The 17,201-nt window shown below is 26.3% G+C and overlaps 2 protein-coding genes across 3 annotated transcripts in view; both read right to left on the bottom strand.

Annotated features, from left to right (window-relative positions):
* Positions 1-7,606: 7,606 nt before the first annotated feature.
* Positions 7,607-11,901, bottom strand: LOC100163189 (protein VAC14 homolog). Of its 2 annotated transcripts, none has more exons than XM_008188077.3 (15): positions 11,737-11,901; positions 11,367-11,479; positions 11,154-11,304; positions 10,860-11,090; positions 10,558-10,778; positions 10,225-10,345; positions 10,025-10,151; positions 9,564-9,658; positions 9,373-9,498; positions 9,068-9,291; positions 8,749-8,923; positions 8,406-8,524; positions 8,207-8,286; positions 8,001-8,151; positions 7,607-7,891 (listed from the first exon to the last, which is right to left on the bottom strand). In XM_008188077.3, the coding sequence occupies exons 2-15, from the start codon at positions 11,468-11,470 to the stop codon at positions 7,729-7,731; spliced, it is 2,088 nt and encodes a 695-aa protein (XP_008186299.1). In that variant the 5' UTR covers positions 11,471-11,479; positions 11,737-11,901; the 3' UTR covers positions 7,607-7,728. The 2 variants fall into 2 exon arrangements, with proteins under 2 accessions (XP_008186299.1, XP_016662586.1); XM_016807097.2 differs by having other exon boundaries at positions 11,741-11,775.
* Positions 11,902-14,225: 2,324 nt separating this feature from the next.
* The window catches only part of LOC103310291, a 6,045-nt gene continuing 3,069 nt past the window's right edge, over positions 14,226-17,201 (bottom strand). Inside the window, exons 3-7 of the mRNA XM_008188078.3 lie at positions 15,829-15,932; positions 15,427-15,577; positions 15,289-15,324; positions 14,567-14,620; positions 14,226-14,403 (exon numbers count right to left, since the gene is read on the bottom strand). Of these exons, the coding sequence (XP_008186300.1) occupies positions 14,242-14,403; positions 14,567-14,620; positions 15,289-15,324; positions 15,427-15,577; positions 15,829-15,932 (507 nt within the window). The 3' untranslated portion in view covers positions 14,226-14,241. The remainder of the gene's footprint in view (positions 14,404-14,566; positions 14,621-15,288; positions 15,325-15,426; positions 15,578-15,828; positions 15,933-17,201) is intronic.

Raw genomic sequence — 17,201 nt, 5'->3', positions numbered from 1 at the left:
ATTTATGCCACGAACGACTAGTGTATAGTACCTATATCAAAGCAGAGAAATTTCCATGGCTAGAACATTTAGAAAACAGATATAGGTACCTACTTAAAACTTAAAAGTAGTATCACATTGAGAAATACAGAAAATAAGTAAACTTAATTTTACAAAAAAAAAGTTCAAGGGGAGGATCTATCCCCGTAAATACGCCACTGGCGTCCACTGCATACAGTATTTTTTTAAACAATCCAACGCCACGGTCGTGGCTCAAGCTAAGTAAAAAATAAATATTTAAACTGTGTAAAATACAGGTAAATTTATTATACGACATAACTAATTTTCTAATGCGTCAATTAACTCCAATTAAAACTCCAAAACATCAGAAATATTGTGTAGAACGTGCTTTTGTGAAAATCATCAAAATCGTACGTTTGTAAATTATGTTATAAATGGAAAAGTGCGAACTTTTTAATGAAAATTTATATTAAATTTAGAATCACGGTAGCCGTCGTCTTCGTCACAGTCGCATCAGCGTTCCCAATGTTACCAACAATATTACCGTTCTTATAGATTGTTGTATAAATACTCAATATTTAATAACGATACTAATTAATGATATCACAACAAAAACCCTTCGTAAACTACGTGTAAAAATGGATAAGTTATCTTTAAGCAATATAAAGATGTGATATGATGAATAAATGCTAAATATATTGAATTTAAGTAAACTTATTTTGTTTCAATAATTTATTTTCTTGGTAAGGAATTATTTAGAATAGTATATAAATATTATTAATAATATTTTTAAAATAATAACAAGTTATATTTCAATAGTTCTTCGCCATTCAATTATTTTTTTCATCGCCCTTTATTTCTTTTAAGAAATAATTCCTCGCCAAGTAAATAAATTATTGAAACAAAATAAGTTTATTTAAATTCGATATACTTAGCATTTATTCATGATATCACATCTATATATTGCTTAAAGATCTCATAATTTTTTTTAACTTACCCATTTTTACACGTAGTTTACGAAGGGTTTCTGTTGTGATAATATTATATTCAAACTCTTTTGTTAGACGGCGCATTGTCTAGGCAATATAGCTACACCGATATGTAGAAATATAATATTATGTTCTGGATTATTGGAATTTAGTTATTACATACTAGCTGTCTGGCCAGACGTTGCCCGTGCCGACAAAGAATTTATTGTTGTTTTTTATAAATATATTTGTTAAAAAATGTTATACCAAAAGTCTACCTATTATAATAGTAATAGAAACACGAAAGAGCTTAAAAATACTTTATTTATTTAAGAAGACACTGCGCCCGCAATCATGAGTTGTCTCCGTCTTAGAAAGCAAAAACTATTTTGTCGAGGGAAGGAACCGAGAAGGCTCAGTAATAACTAAGAAACGAAATTTTCGCCACATAAAAAGGAGAACTTTAGCTGTGAAATATTGTTTTTTATTTTTTCGATATCATAACTAAAAAAGTTATTGAAGTTTAAAAAGCACAAAAAATAATGGATTTTGAAACACTAAGGACTTTTTTCGTATAAATTATATCAAAAAAATAAAAACGACATTTCACAGATAATCTTCTAAACTATAATATTGTATATCAATTTGGAGTCTTAACTACAGCCTGAATGGTGCTATGTCGCGCAAAACAGTTTTTGCTATGTTGTACATTAGTAAGACGGAGACAACACTATAAATGCATATATATATATATGTGTTATTAGTAAGATACCTCAAGTTTAGTTTACTTATTTGGTCTTGTAATTACTCAAAATATATGAATAGTCTTGATAATATCCAATATAAGTTTTTGAAGAGAATTGCTTATGTCTCCAATATACATATCATTGGAGATACCGTTAACATTGTTGAAAACTTGTTGAGCCTGTAAGTATAAAACGTAAATTAACAGATGTTATGTTGGTTTACGATATTTTGAACAACCTCATTGACTGTCCTGATTTACTATCTAAAATTGGTTTCCGTATACTAAGTAGAAGCACAAGATACTTAGATAGTTAGATCTATTCGTAGTTCCTAATTATAATACCTATAGTGAAAATGTTAATTTTTTTCAAAAGCTTTTGTTTTGGATAATAAGATTTTCACCAAATAAGATATTTTGCACTTCCCCGCAATATATTTAGATTTAAGGCTTTAGAATTAATAAAATTATTATGATGATTTAATAAATTATTGTGATGATAAAATAATACTATATAGGTCTTGTATATTATACATTCTGTAACAATAAATGAAAAAATAAATAATATGTAACCAATGACAACCCTATAAATCAACAAAAAATATATTCTGTTTTCGTGAGTTGAAAAATAATTCCTGTTTGAACTACTTTTTAGCTATATATGTAACCATAGAAATTGAAAAAATAAACTATAAAGACCCTCTGAGTCTCAAGGAATCTACACAGGGCCGTCTCTAGGGCAGAGCGAGCGGGGCCCTCACCCTGGGCCCCGTGCCTTCACCAATTGGATAGGCCCCGCTTTTGTAGATACAATAAAATAGTCAAGTTAATGAGAAAAAAATTATTATTTATATATTTTTATACCTTCAATTTTGAAATTTATACTACCAATACTACCTTCTTATATTAATTGACGTCAGTCGTCAAATAAATGTATCGCATTTTAAACGAGTTAATACGATTAAAATTCAATTTTCAAAGTTGAAAATGATGAAAATCTTCAAAGCGCTCTGTCCCAAAAAAAGGCACCAACTTAGCTATAATATTTATGGAAAAAAATGCTGACTAACTAAAATGTATATTTATAATTACATTTTAGATTCTGAGTGGAACGATGAATGTATTGATTTTACAATGATGTGTGTTTTTTTTTTAATTTTTTTTTTAATTTTTTTTTGTGTCTGTCATCGCCTTTTAGGACAGTAAAAGTACTTGGATTTTCTTCAACAGTATCTTTTCTGATGGGAAAGTGAATCTAGTTGATACTTTGGGGGGGTCAAAAGTAAAAATTATTGTTGGTGTATTGGGCAGGTCAAAATTCCGAGTAATTTTCAAAAGCGCCGTGAAAAACAAAAGAAAAATTAAGAAAAGACGGGAATTTTTACGCAAAATATGTTTTCGAGAAAATTGATTTTGGTTTTTGGTGCAACTCTTAAATAAATGACCGTAGGTACATGAAATTTTGACTGAATGTTTATATTAGCATTGTCTATACACCATAACATTTTCCAAATATTTTGACTCTTTTTGAGCTGTTTACGGACATTTTCAGTTTTCATTTTTTTTAGTTTTTTTTTTCTATAAATATCAATACAATTTTATTTGTTGGTTAAAAAAGCTTGAAAATTTAATAGAAAGCTCCTAGTATATTTTTTCAATGGCAGATGAAAAAAATTAAAAATCCATAATCACAATTTTTTTTATAAGCATCTATAGTTCAAATATTTAGAAAATACTTATAAATTAGGAACATTTTCAAATTATTTTGAGTTGGATATTCATGAAAAATTTTCTTTTTAAATCTAATATTTTAAAATGTAATACTAGATTCCTCATAATATTGTCTACCTTTATCAAAAAAAAAAAATGTCTACAAGAAAGTCAAAGTAAATTATGAACGTTTGAAATTCATATTTTTACAACATATGATATTCGCTTGATTTCTCATGTGACGATTTTCTTATTTAATTGTAATTAAAAAACGAATGACTGTAGATATTTGAAAATTTCACTGAATGTTAATATTTTCATTTTCTATACACCATAAAATTTTGAAAATATTTTGACTCTTTTTGAGCTGTTCACGGACATTCTCAGTTTTAATTTTGTTTAGTTTTTTTTCTATAAATATCAATAAAATTTTGTTTGTTGGGTAAAAAAGTGTAAAAATGTAATGCAAGGCTCCTGATATATTGTTACAATAGCAGTTGAAAAATATTAAAAATACATAGGCACATTTTGACCCGGAGGAGAAGTATTGGCGCCGGAGGAGAAGTATTGGCATCCGGATGAGGAGAAGTATTGGCAAAATTGGTTCCTTCTCCGGTCCTCGATATCATGGAAAAAAAGGCACATTTTGACAAAAATTTATCAAATTTAAAATTGAATAATTATTTTGTAGTTAAAAATTTATAAAATGTTCAACTTTTAAATCTAAGGATTGAAAATTTAAAACAAAATTCCACGTAAGTAGTTGATTCTGTTCCCAAAAAATCTAAAAAATACATAGGCACAGTTTATTTTATACTCATTTTAAGTTCAAATTTGGACAAAATTACATATTAAAAAACCTAAAGTAACTATTTTAGTTATTTTGTTGTTATTGTGTAATATTATTCTTGGGAACTTGAAACTTCTAAAGTATACTATCATATATCTATGATAGTATCACCGGTTTGTTGTACCTAATGGATATGTGATATGATTAATTTGGAATTTATTATAGGTACCGATTATAGGTCAATTTTTTTTTTTTTAATACCCTAGATATAAGTAGTAGGTTTATATGTATTTATATAACCAAAAGTATGTATTTATACAATAAAAATATGTACATAAATATGTGTTAAAGAATTCAAAATATATATTATCGAAAAAAAAAATAATAATTAATAATATAATAAAATGTAATATAAATGTATATTTATCTAATTATATTGATTACAAACATTAATTAATATTCATTTTTAAATTTTCGAATCCAAAAGATCGCCGATATTGTCATAAAATCTTAATAATAATTAATAATAAAATAAAATGTAATAAAAAATGCATATTTATCTATAGTTATCTAATTATCTTGATTACAATTAATAATAACCTGCACTTTTAAATTTTCGAATTCAATAGATCGTCGATATAATATATAGTCATGATAACCTTTCAATTATTCTAAATCTGAAGAAAAGACATTAAAACAGTATAATTGTATAAATATGTGATAAAGAATTGAATAATTGTGAAATATGTAAAAACATGTATTTATGACAAAATATGTAAAAATATGTAAAATCAAATATAGCTCGTTTTATCAAAAATATTGTGAAACAAATTTATCACTTGCCGAAATTAGTTTATCATGTCTCAGGGAATATTTGTATTTACATATAAATCCGATCCCTAGCTATAAGTAGGTATATAATAATATGTCTTATACCTAGACTGACATACCGTCTCCGCTCAGTTTTTCTTATACAATAATATTATATTATATAATGCAAATTTAATACCATCCATTATACAGTGACCCACTTGTAACTTACTGTACAGCAGAGCGACATCCACTTACCCACCTTTTTATTGACACATTTGCTAATTTAAGGCGTAGGAAGGTTAATTTATAATACATTTGATTCTGAGCGGAGCGAACAATTTTATTGATTCTACAATAATGTGTGTGTTTTTTCTGTTTTGTAAGGCACATTTTGGGTGATAAAAGTGCTCCGATTTCAGAGATCAACATTTTAACTGATAGAAAAGTGAAACTAGTTGATATTTTGGGAAGTCAAAATTAAAAATTTCAAGTATTTTTAATTTTTATACAAGACCAATTTTTGAAAAAATCGATTTTATTAACTGATAGAATTTTCCATTAAACATTTTCTCAATATTTTAGAGCGTTATGAGCCCTTGAGAAATTTTTCCGTTTTTCTAAATTTTTTTTAAATTATTCATGATAAAATCTTTTTTATTTAGTAAGAAATCTTGAAAATGTAATGATAGGTTCCTTAGAATTTTCATTAATGGAAGCTTAAAAATACATAGGCTCAATTATTTGTTATATGCTTATAAAGTTCAAATTTCAACAAAATTCATAAAAGTTTTTCTTTTCATAGTTAACATAAGAAATTTTAATAGAAGGTTTCCAACAAGTTTTTGTACTTCTATCAAACTAAAAAAGTTTCCTGGAAAGTCACGTTTTCGATATTTGTTAATTTTTTTTTTAACTACTAAATTTGATTATTTATACAAGTGAGCTAAGCTGATACAACGTCTCCGCAAACCATCATATTATTGTTAATCGACCTGCAGCATCGGCTGGATTTCGGGCCTATTGATTTTTCCAAAACACCATTATTTTTATCATTATTGATATAGGTACCAATAATGTACTTACGTTATAACGCAGTGTTATACGATTGTATTACAATATTTTAACAATGATATATTTATCGATCTGCATTATATAATATAGGTAGAACTGTTGTACTCGTTTTATACTTTCATTATACGTGAAGTCTTTTTAGGTTTTGATCATAGTGATTAATGCGTATTGAGATTTTACAATTATGTGTGTTTGTGTATGTAAATAGGTAGTTTATGGAAGTAAAAATACTTTGTTCTTCAACATTGAGGATGATTTCTGATTGCAAATTGGATCTAGTTGGTACGAATAACTGTAGTTACATGAACATTTCACTGAGTGTTTATATTTTCATTTTCTATACACCATACAATTTTGAAAATATGTTGACCCTTTTCGAGCTGTTTACAGACATTGTCAGTTTTTAATTTTTTTAGTTTTTTTTTCTATAATTGTCAATAAAATTTTATTTGTTGGGTAAAAAATAAAAATGCCTGAAAATTTAATACAAGGCTCTAGATATATTGTTCCAATAGCAATTGAAAAATATTAAAAATACGTAGGCACAATTGTTTTTATAAGTGTTTAAATTTCGAATTTTGACAAAATTTAATAACTATTTTGTAGTCGAAAATTAATAAAATGTTCAACTTTTATATTGTCTAATTCAAATTTAACACCATCCATTACAGTAACCCACTTGTACCATACTGTACAGCAAAGCGACACCTACTTGCCCACCTTTTTTGTATTATTTTTGTTCAATTAGTAAAAATATTTTTGTAAACACAAAAAAATATTGTTTCTTCGTCCGTACTGTCGAATGTTTAAAATTAATCAATTGTTAGTCTACATATTTAACGACTAAAAAATTGTCAAAATATATTTTTTCAACAAAAAACTCGTTAGTCATTTACTTGTTTATACAGAGTATAATGACCTGCAGCATAAACGCCACAAGAATATTATATTATTACGTTCTAACTTCCAAGAAATATTTAAACAATCAAACACTATACACTATAGACGCGAAGAAAACTGCGACATAAATCAAGAAATAAAACATAACACCGGCGGATATGGCAAGGATAGGTATATATTATAAACTGCTCATGGACTGTAAATAGTTTACCTAATGTATTATGTGGATGACATTGACACGTTAGTTATAGTTGAGTAATTTATAACTAAGACACAAATAACCACGTAAAATTAATACATCTCAGAATCTAAAATGATAAATAAGTATAATATTTTATTTGTTTATAACTTCACAAATATATTTCAATACAATAATTACATACACAACAATAAAAATAATGCATTTCTTTTGCAAAATATATAAATCATAATACATAGATACAAATACAATGTTATATGCAATTTTAGATTAAATTAAATACCCAGTTTTAAATTAATAATTATTTTTAAATAAATGTTTGTTATTCTAAAACAAATAACAAATATGAAATATGAAATAACAATAATATCGACATACCTACTATTAATTAAGATGTTAACACAAATAATAAATAAAATACTAATAACAAATATTGGTCTTTGTTTAAAAGGTTAAAATGGCAAAATAACATGTATAAATTGAAATAATATAATATAATGTAATAAATTGAACGGTAATAATGTAATAATAACTATTGTATATCAATTTTGGCGATAGCTTTATCAATCTGCTGAATAGAATTGGTATTTATTCGGTAATTCCTATGTTTTTCTTGTAGTGTAGTAAAATGATTTAACATTGTACTTGTGTCAAACATTCCTTTGAAATCTTTTTCAACATTTTCACTGGCTGGCCTATAATAATAAAAACAAAATATAAACTAATGATGAAACTGAAGACAATTCCTAACAGGTTCTATAATAACATTGAATAATTATATAACATGTTATAAATATGCAGTACATTTCAGATCCCATTCTTGAATGAGGAACACACTTCAACCTGTGTCGCAGTAAATGAAAAGCATCTGATTGAGGCATTATCATCAAAAGTCCATACAGTGCTTTGATTAAATACTGATTTACTGGTTCTTCCAAGAGCTCCATTCTCAAATCTAAAAATATTATATATTTATACTGATAAGTCATTTTCGTAGTATAGAAACATACATATAAATATTGGTGATTCCAATAGCTGAATTAATTTATCTACTTCAATAAGCAAATCAATAGTAACATCCATCGATGCGCTGACATAATACTAGCTGAGGAAAACTTTTGAGATTTAAAATACAATTATAATATTATTACCATGTGGAGCTTTTAAAATACAATAAATGTGCAATTGAGTTTTAATGAAAAAGGATACAATGTCTGTAACAGCTTGCAAACAAGAAAATAATTTTGAGTAAGTAAACACAGTGCTACTGCAGCCACTGGATTATGACACCATGTTCGAAATAAACACAAAAACATTTCTCGGTTTTCCTAAAAAAAAAAAAAAATTAAAGAACTCACAATTGTTTAATTTATTTTAAGTATTATATTTAATTCATTAGCTATATATTATAAAATACAGAATATTTTTTAAATGTACAACTTAGTATAATTTACATAATTTAAACTGTACCATTGATTATGGACATTTAATATAATTTGTGTCAATTAGTTTAAGTTTCAATTTTTAAAAATAAAATAAGGTTATTAATTACTTGATTTTCAACATCTCGCAACTGAGTTCGCAGATCATAAAGTTCAGGAGATGTCAACAATATTGTATTCAATGTTCCTATCATCACAGACGCAAATTTCATATTAGTCTCCTCCAAGAGAAATGTAGATAATGTTCGGTAAATATCATTTGAATTTAATAAACCACATATTTGTCTAGATAAAAAAAAATATGAATTCAGGATAGTTAAACATAATATTAAACAACACATTTTTCTATAAATACTAGTTTTTATGATCAATGGCTTTACTTTTATATTTATAACCAATAAATATCATAGTATTACCAAATACACAAACCTTATAATAAACTGTCCTCGGTCTTTTAATAATGTTCGATCACAGCTGAATTGTTTCAATAAACTTAAAATAAATTGGTCAAAATACTGTTTATTGTTTGTTTGAGCGGCTGACGGAGAAATTATTTTTGCAATAACTTTTAAATCGTTTTGCACAACTTCTTCATTAGGATATGATAATGTAGTTAACAATAAAGGAAATATTGATTCCATATACATAAGTATCTGTTTGAATAAATAAATCAATGTATTACAAAATTATGTACTTGAATAGTTTATTATTAACCTAGTAGCTTACCTACTTACTCTATTTGGTAAATGAATAAATAAATGGTAAATCCATTTTAATACTGTAATTTTAGTTTCAATTGTAGAGCCACCCAATTCTTTAGTAAGCACAGTAATAACTGATGCAAGATCTAAATTTTTTCCCTAAATTTCAATAACAGGTTAATAAGTTTTTTTTCCACTGTTTTCTAAATTGTATAATTAATTACTTCTTCATATTTTTCTATGACATCAGTATTATCTTCTATACCATTAATTAGCTCCATTAATGTTGAATTGACTAATTTAGCTGTTTGTTTGATACCTATAGTAATTAAAAAATCACAAAATTAGGAATGCATTTTTAAACAACTTCACAACTAATAGTAAATGAAAAATTTGAATTATTATTAAGTGAACCCACATGTGTATTCTTCATCTTACAAATGCATGACATATCAAATAATTTGTTCAGAGTAATTTGTTTCATTCTGTTATTTTTGTTAGAGTAAATGGTCAAATTATTAAATTTAAAGGTAAAAATATTATCTGGTGGCCCGCATAGGCTTTCTTTTTAAAACTTAAGATTATTCATGAAGTTTTATTAATATAGGTATTCATTATAATTTTTTTTTTTTTGATATAATAATGGTAGGTAATAAACTAATAACTAATAAATAACAATATTTACGTATTTGAGATTCAATATCTTGATTCGAATTTGATGCCATTGAAGCTTTTAAAATATTAGATGCAAATGGTAAAATGTTTGAACCGTACATGTCAATAAATTCTTTTATCCAACACATTGCTGTAAACTAAAAAAGAAACAATCAATATTAAATTATATTATAGTTAGAAATAATTGAGAATAATTATATTTGTATTTACTTGAACGAATTCATCAGTAGAATATGAATAAATAACAATAGTATTTATCATATCTGTATAGTTCACTTTTTCAGGATTATGACGTAAGTCATCTAAAAATTTTTTTAACACAGCATCACACCTGTAATAATTATCTTTAATTTTATTTGAGAACATGATATTATGATAATTTGCCTAACCGCTGTCTTTAACATGTATCCATAATGTATCCAACTATTATAAAAACGATTTATTCTAAATTATAATTTTAAAATGGACAGACATAATATATTTATAGGCTTTGTTACATTAATAGATAAGATTCAAGTATATTACAAACATAATTTTTCTTACATTTTTTTAATTTCAAATGTAGGATCAGACAACATTTTAAACAATCCATCCAAAATTTCTGGTAAATATATCACTAAATCAATTGAAGGGACATCATCTAAGACAGTAATCCATGAAATTATGAATTGCTTAGCAAAAGTATTTTCTGTATAAATGCGCTCTCGAAGCAATGGTATGAAGCCAACAAGATCAAAAATGTTTGAATTATCCGTAACAATATCCTTTAAAAATAATGAAAAATATACAATTATAAATTAATAGCATTTACATGTTTATATTATATGTTATATAAATACACATACCTTCATTAAACGATCTAAAAGCTCAGAAGCATTTTTAACATTTTGATCAGGATCAGTGGCCAGTTTACTTAAAGATTTGAAAATGTCAGGAAAATGTTTTAAAACAGCACTGCGGGCCACTTTAGAAACATTATATAGTGATTCGCTGGCATAGTATCGAACTTTTAAATCAGCATCATTCAAATTTACCAATATTGGTATAATTAAATCATCAATATAATTTACAGAATCCTAAGAATTAAATAATTTTACAAGCTATTAAATTGCACTTATAATGAAAAAAACTATGTATACTTTTCCCAGTCCAACAGCCATAGCAGCAAGTCCAATAAGTCCTCCTTTTTTAGTGTTAGCATTTTTTGACATTGAAAAATCTTGTCCTAACACTTTTAACAACCGTCGTATTTGCATAGAATTGTTGACAGCCGCAAATTCTTTAACCATCCTAAGCCGATAAAATTATTTAATAAGAAAATTAAATATTTAAAAAAACTGTCAAACACTTACTTTTCAATTTCCAGCGCTGCCGCTTTTCTCTTATCATACATTTTATCGTTCAATGCCCGAACGCACGCAGCACTAAGCGGTGCATAATCACGGTCCATGCTCATAATTAAAATCTATTAATTAATGTAGAAATATAAATTCACTTTTAATAGAAGTTACAGTTGAAGAACACTTATTAGTATTGATAATAAGATTAAAACTATCTAGAGGGTAGACAACATTTTAAAAGTAACTTATTACAGTACAAATCAATTTAATTTAATTTTAACTAAACTGATATTTGTACAGTAATAACTTAAATCAGTAAGTGGTCGGTATAAGTTACATAACATGTATGTAAGTGTGTATAGATAAAATAGAAAACAATTACCTACATAAATAATTGTATAATATTACGGAAATTCGATAATAATAAATTGAAAATTAAAAACAATGAATTAAATCATTATTGTTGCAAAGACACACATCCACACTAAATATTATTAATTAATAATTATCAAAATTGAATTGATAAGAATTATCAGTACAAACAAAACATTCAAAAATTATGACACCACGACAGTGTTGTATCACAGATTATATGAAATTTCATCATTACTATCTTAAATTCTTAAATCGTGATCGTGGGCTTTGGGTGACACCTATTATGATCATACATGGCGTATATATAATATAAGAGTGACACCCAGATTCATATACATATAATAGAAAATTCAAGATTCTATTACCTATATATTTATATTTTATCTTTATGACCAGTTCCCCGGGAGTGATAAGATAAAAATCAGAATTTCAAATTCGTAATTTCGTAAATTTCGAGTTATAGTTGCCTATAGGTACCTTTATCAAATTCACTTTTTGTGCTTTGGTTTGGATTGTAAAGAATCTGAAAAAAATGTACCTAACTGATTTTTAACTAATCCTTGTTTCTATTTTAGATTCTGAGCGGAGCGAGGAAGCTAGTGGTTTTACAATGGTGTTTATTTTTTTATTTTTTTATATCCTGTATACAAAATATCTACCAGAAGGAGTGCTTCGATTTAAACATAATATAGTACCCTAACTTTTAGCAAATTGGATCAAGATGGTACTTTAGAGAGGTCATTTTTCGATTTTCTCAATAGTTATTTAATGCCACGGGAAAAACTACGGACAAATTAGTAATTACGAAAAACCACTTAAAATGGGATTTTAATTTCTAACGATTTGTTTATCACCGTAGCAACGAATAAAAAATTATAATATTATAATTTTAATTCAACTTAAAGGCTATAATAAATAATAAAAATTTAAAAAGTCCAGACTGATAAACCGTCTCCGCTCAGAATCCTTTTTCTTATACAATGATATAATATTATTGAATTCAAGTACAATCCATTATATACATTGACCCACTTGTAACCTACTTTACAGCAAAGCGACATCCACTAACCCGCTTTTTTCTTTTTTTACTTGTAACGTATATTATAGGTACCTACCTACCTACCTATAATCTATATTTTCAATATTAATGTTAATTGTTTATTGTAATATTATATTATTACCAATATAATAACCAATAATTATGAATAAAAAAATTAATTTACAATTTACAATATTTACAATTATTATTTTTGATTTGAAAATAATAATAATTCATTTTGCATCATTCGAAAAATGATTCAAGGTGCAACTTAAAGTACCTACCTATAATAAACTGTTTGTATATACCTACCATGTTATTATAATTTATAACTCATAAGTTTTCAATGTCTTAAATTAAAATGTAATGAAAGTTTATAGAACCTATAGGTACTCTATAGTCTATAGCCTATAGATAAAAAATTGTTTTACCTATTTGATGTAAATCTTTATTGACAGACAATTTTTGATCATACATAGTTTGAAGTTTTAAATAATTATTTATAAATAATGATAGTTATTAAATTAACTTTGTATTAATTTCCAAAGCTTTTAATTTAAAATCACAAAATTAATAGCTATTACCTAGGTAGGTACTCACTTAAAAAAACAACACATTTCTCATGTATTCTCATATTTTTTTTTTAAATAATTGTTATTGTATATTTGTATCTAAAATCACAAATAACAATATAGATACATATTCAACGATATTGCCGTAGATTCTTCTTATTGTGTGCGGTGCCCCTGCATAGTTGTCTGATCTCTAGATAATACCCTTATATTACAATAATTCGACAAACTTATATCTTACCATCCACGGTAAAAAACATCGCCGTAGGTATAGAAATACTTGAGTAATATAGGTACTATGATTATCATTGCAGTTACCCATGATCGGCGTGAGCACGGGTACAGCAAAAGGTTCATGTACTGCATCTGCACCAGTTTTTGGGCCGATTGATTGGCTTTTGGGCCGCGGTGGTGCGAGACGCGGTCATTGACGCTTGGTCACATCGGCAGCCGACCGGACAGGGCAATTAACTATTTTAATTTATTTAGTAGATAAAATTGATCTGAACTAATTTTTCTATTAGGTAATTGATACTTTGTACAATAATTGTACCTACTTTATAACAAATAGACATCTAGACAAAATTACTATTTACTGAAGAGTACCTACTGAATACTCAAGGTACCTACCTACTGGATTTAGTGAGAAATTGTACAACAAGACTAACTTCATGTGAATATGATATTAAATAAGAATAATCACTTCAATAATGACTAATGAGTACCTAATGAGTATTATATTAAGTAGTCAATATAAGGGGTGGTTCATTCAAAAAATGAATTGTCTGATAAAATAATTCACTTCGCCAGCCGCCAGGCCATTGATAATAATATTATACATTCACTGTTTAAATATTATATAATAATAAAATGTATCAAGCAATATTGCATTCAGATTTCACTATTTTTTATTCATATATTTATTACAAGTATTTAAACATCCCGGTAATGGTATGTGTAGTATTTTTTCCAATTTACGGACAATATAGCTTTCGTTTTGAATAGGTTTCAGCTCGTTTCGTATTTTTTCCAACTCTTTGAACAAACAATCGAACCGTTGGTCCTAAGTATAACGTAAAAATATAATATAAAATGTAATAGGTACACTAATACAAGCATATTATTATGATTTTGATACTCGGGCTCGAGTCTCGATAACAATATTATACAACATGCATAAGTGCATAACCAATATTCAATATCCAAAAGTTTGATTAAACATTTACCAAATCATTTTTGCCAGGAAACTCGACCTTCCCATTGTTCACAGCATAAGGCCACTATATCATATACAAAAACATAATAATTTATAATTAGTTATAATATATTTATAAAGTATATTAAAAATACCTATAGGTACTAGGTAGGTACTAATATATTATAACATAAACATATTATAGTACCTAATCGTGCACTCGTTTGGTCGTAGGTATATGAACATAATTTGTTTAATTATTAATAAATTATAATAGGTACGGTACCTACATGGACATTTAACAGTAAATTTATACATCATATATTTTTATTTAAGTAAATTGTGTTATCGACATGACTACATGAGATACAAAATTATAAATCCAATTATGTTCCTATAGTAGTATCTACATACTACCCACCTAAACTTTATCCGACTGCATTAATGCATTATTATAGTACATACTATGACTTAATAATTTGTTATAATTGAATTATAAATTCTAAATATTTTATACTAATGATAACTATGATAAGACACACGGAGCAATGGACGTTAAAAAGATTCTACTTGTCTTTCTACTGATTTTAGTACACATTAAATATTTAGTATTTATTTATAATTTAGGTAATAATATTAATATGAAACATTTTTTATAAGTTATATTTGTTATAAATTATAATAGCTGAATAAATAAAATCCTAAATAAATCATAAATGCAATCCTTACAATATATAATATTTTATAACTTACTGTAATATATTGTTCCATTAATAAATTTTTTCGAATCTGCAATAGATAATACATTAATATAAAATTCAATTGTGTGTGATAAAATATTATGATAAAATGGGATAATATACAATATTCGTATTTTAAGTCAAAACTTACAGTTTTTTTAAGTTCGGATTGCAGTTGATAATTAATTTTCAACGAGCACTCTAATCGGTTTCTAAAAATCTCCACTTGTTGTTTTATGTTTTCAGTTTCATTTTTTTTTATTTTCTCTGAGATAGATTCTCTACTACTCGGATTGTTGGTTCTAAAAATGACGGTTCGTATATGATAATTATATCATATATTAGACTAACTTTAAATATATTATAAATATAAAGTAAAAACTAAATATATGAAAATAAATTGGTTTGAGAATAATTATTTTAAATTGGTACAATTAGTTACGAATAAAAAAGGACAATGAAAAATATTTTAAATAATTATATTCATCAATTTAACTAAAATGTACTCGGATATAATTATGTTTTATTGATTAGTATTTAATTCTATACGTACAGACAACTTAGAGAATATTGAGGTTTCATATCGCATCTACAGTAGCTGTTGTTTCCATCGAGAAATCCATCGGTAGAGCAATCGTACAACAGCGACGTGCACGCCTAAGTACAGTGAGGCAGTATGTAGGTATATATACGTTTTAAAAATATGAATTTATTGTTATACGCATTACGATTATATTATGTACAGCCGTAGCGGTAGCTGTACCTATATACTATATAGTATATACTGACATAACCTATACATATAAGACATAGGTACATTATATATATACACAAGCCAGAAAGTGCCTCATACTCTAGACTATAGTGTTAACGGCATAGACTCTACGCAGTCGTATAGTCTCAATAGATCTCACTTCTCAACGTATTTAATAATCCACTAATAACCTATTTTTTAAATTAATATTTTTGAATTATGATTTTGAGTTATAATGTAATATAATAAAATTATTACGATTAATAGTATTCAGTTTTACATAAAAGTTATAACTCTGAATAATAACATAAAAATTCCCGTTTTCGTTTTCCGAATACGAATAGGTATATCCAATTAATTTATAATATTGTTAAATAAAATTGGTAGAGGCTGTCAGGCTGATAAAATATTATATTTATACTGTAAGAATTATATGACTAAGATTGATCATTTTTCAACGTAGGTATCTTCATATTTTGTAAAAAATCTATACAGGACACACCTCATATCATACATAATATTATAATATGTATATTGTGTAAGTATAAAGTATAACAGCTGCGCATTGCGGAAAAATAATATCTGTCATGCCGTTTCTCGGAGCCAAATCTTTGCGTCTTAAATTATTACTTATTAGTTATTATACAATTATACATGCCGGTGATTTTTATACTTATAAGTTATTAAGACCATATATGTACTTTCAAATATTTTGATTTTTATCTGATCTAATTAGTCCTGTGGTCCTATTCCAACTATATTTTTTCTGTACTGTACCTAAATTGTTAAGTAGATGATATTAATTTGAAAATTATAATTTAACATGCATCTAACCCCAACTTTGAATGAGCAGTTTTTGAGCTATTAAACTTTATGTATTGTAAAAGATAATAATAGTCCATACTATTAGTATGGATTTTTAACCTTAGAAGATATAATTATGGGGCCATGATTATTTAAACATTTTGAACATTATGGTAATTAATATTAACCAATAGTAACATTTAACCTAACATTTTATAATTTGTAAAAATCTCCTGAGTGACTGAGTATTATTAATATTTAATAGTTAATACTATAGACTAAATATTACCTACATGGCTACATCTTTATTATTGTATTTTATGTTTGGTAAACCATTATGATCAGTGTTGTATAAAGATATTTTTTAA

This window comes from Acyrthosiphon pisum, chromosome A1 (assembly GCF_005508785.2).
Source record: "Acyrthosiphon pisum isolate AL4f chromosome A1, pea_aphid_22Mar2018_4r6ur, whole genome shotgun sequence".
NCBI classification, from domain to species: domain Eukaryota; kingdom Metazoa; phylum Arthropoda; class Insecta; order Hemiptera; family Aphididae; genus Acyrthosiphon; species Acyrthosiphon pisum.
Note: the sequence above shows the minus strand (reverse complement) of the source record. Positions and strands in the feature narration are given on the sequence as shown.

Bases quoted from the DNA above. Each gene is read 5' to 3' on its own strand.
- LOC100163189 (XM_008188077.3), bottom strand. From the start codon at position 11,470: ATGAGCATGGACCGTGATTATGCACCGCTTAGTGCTGCGTGCGTTCGG. The intron at 11,091-11,153 runs GTATACATAGTT...TTTAATTCTTAG, and splicing joins TGGCTGTTGGACTGGGAAAA to GATTCTGTAAATTATATTGA. The intron at 9,292-9,372 runs GTAAGTAGGTAA...TTATTCAAACAG, and splicing joins TTATTCATTTACCAAATAGA to ATACTTATGTATATGGAATC.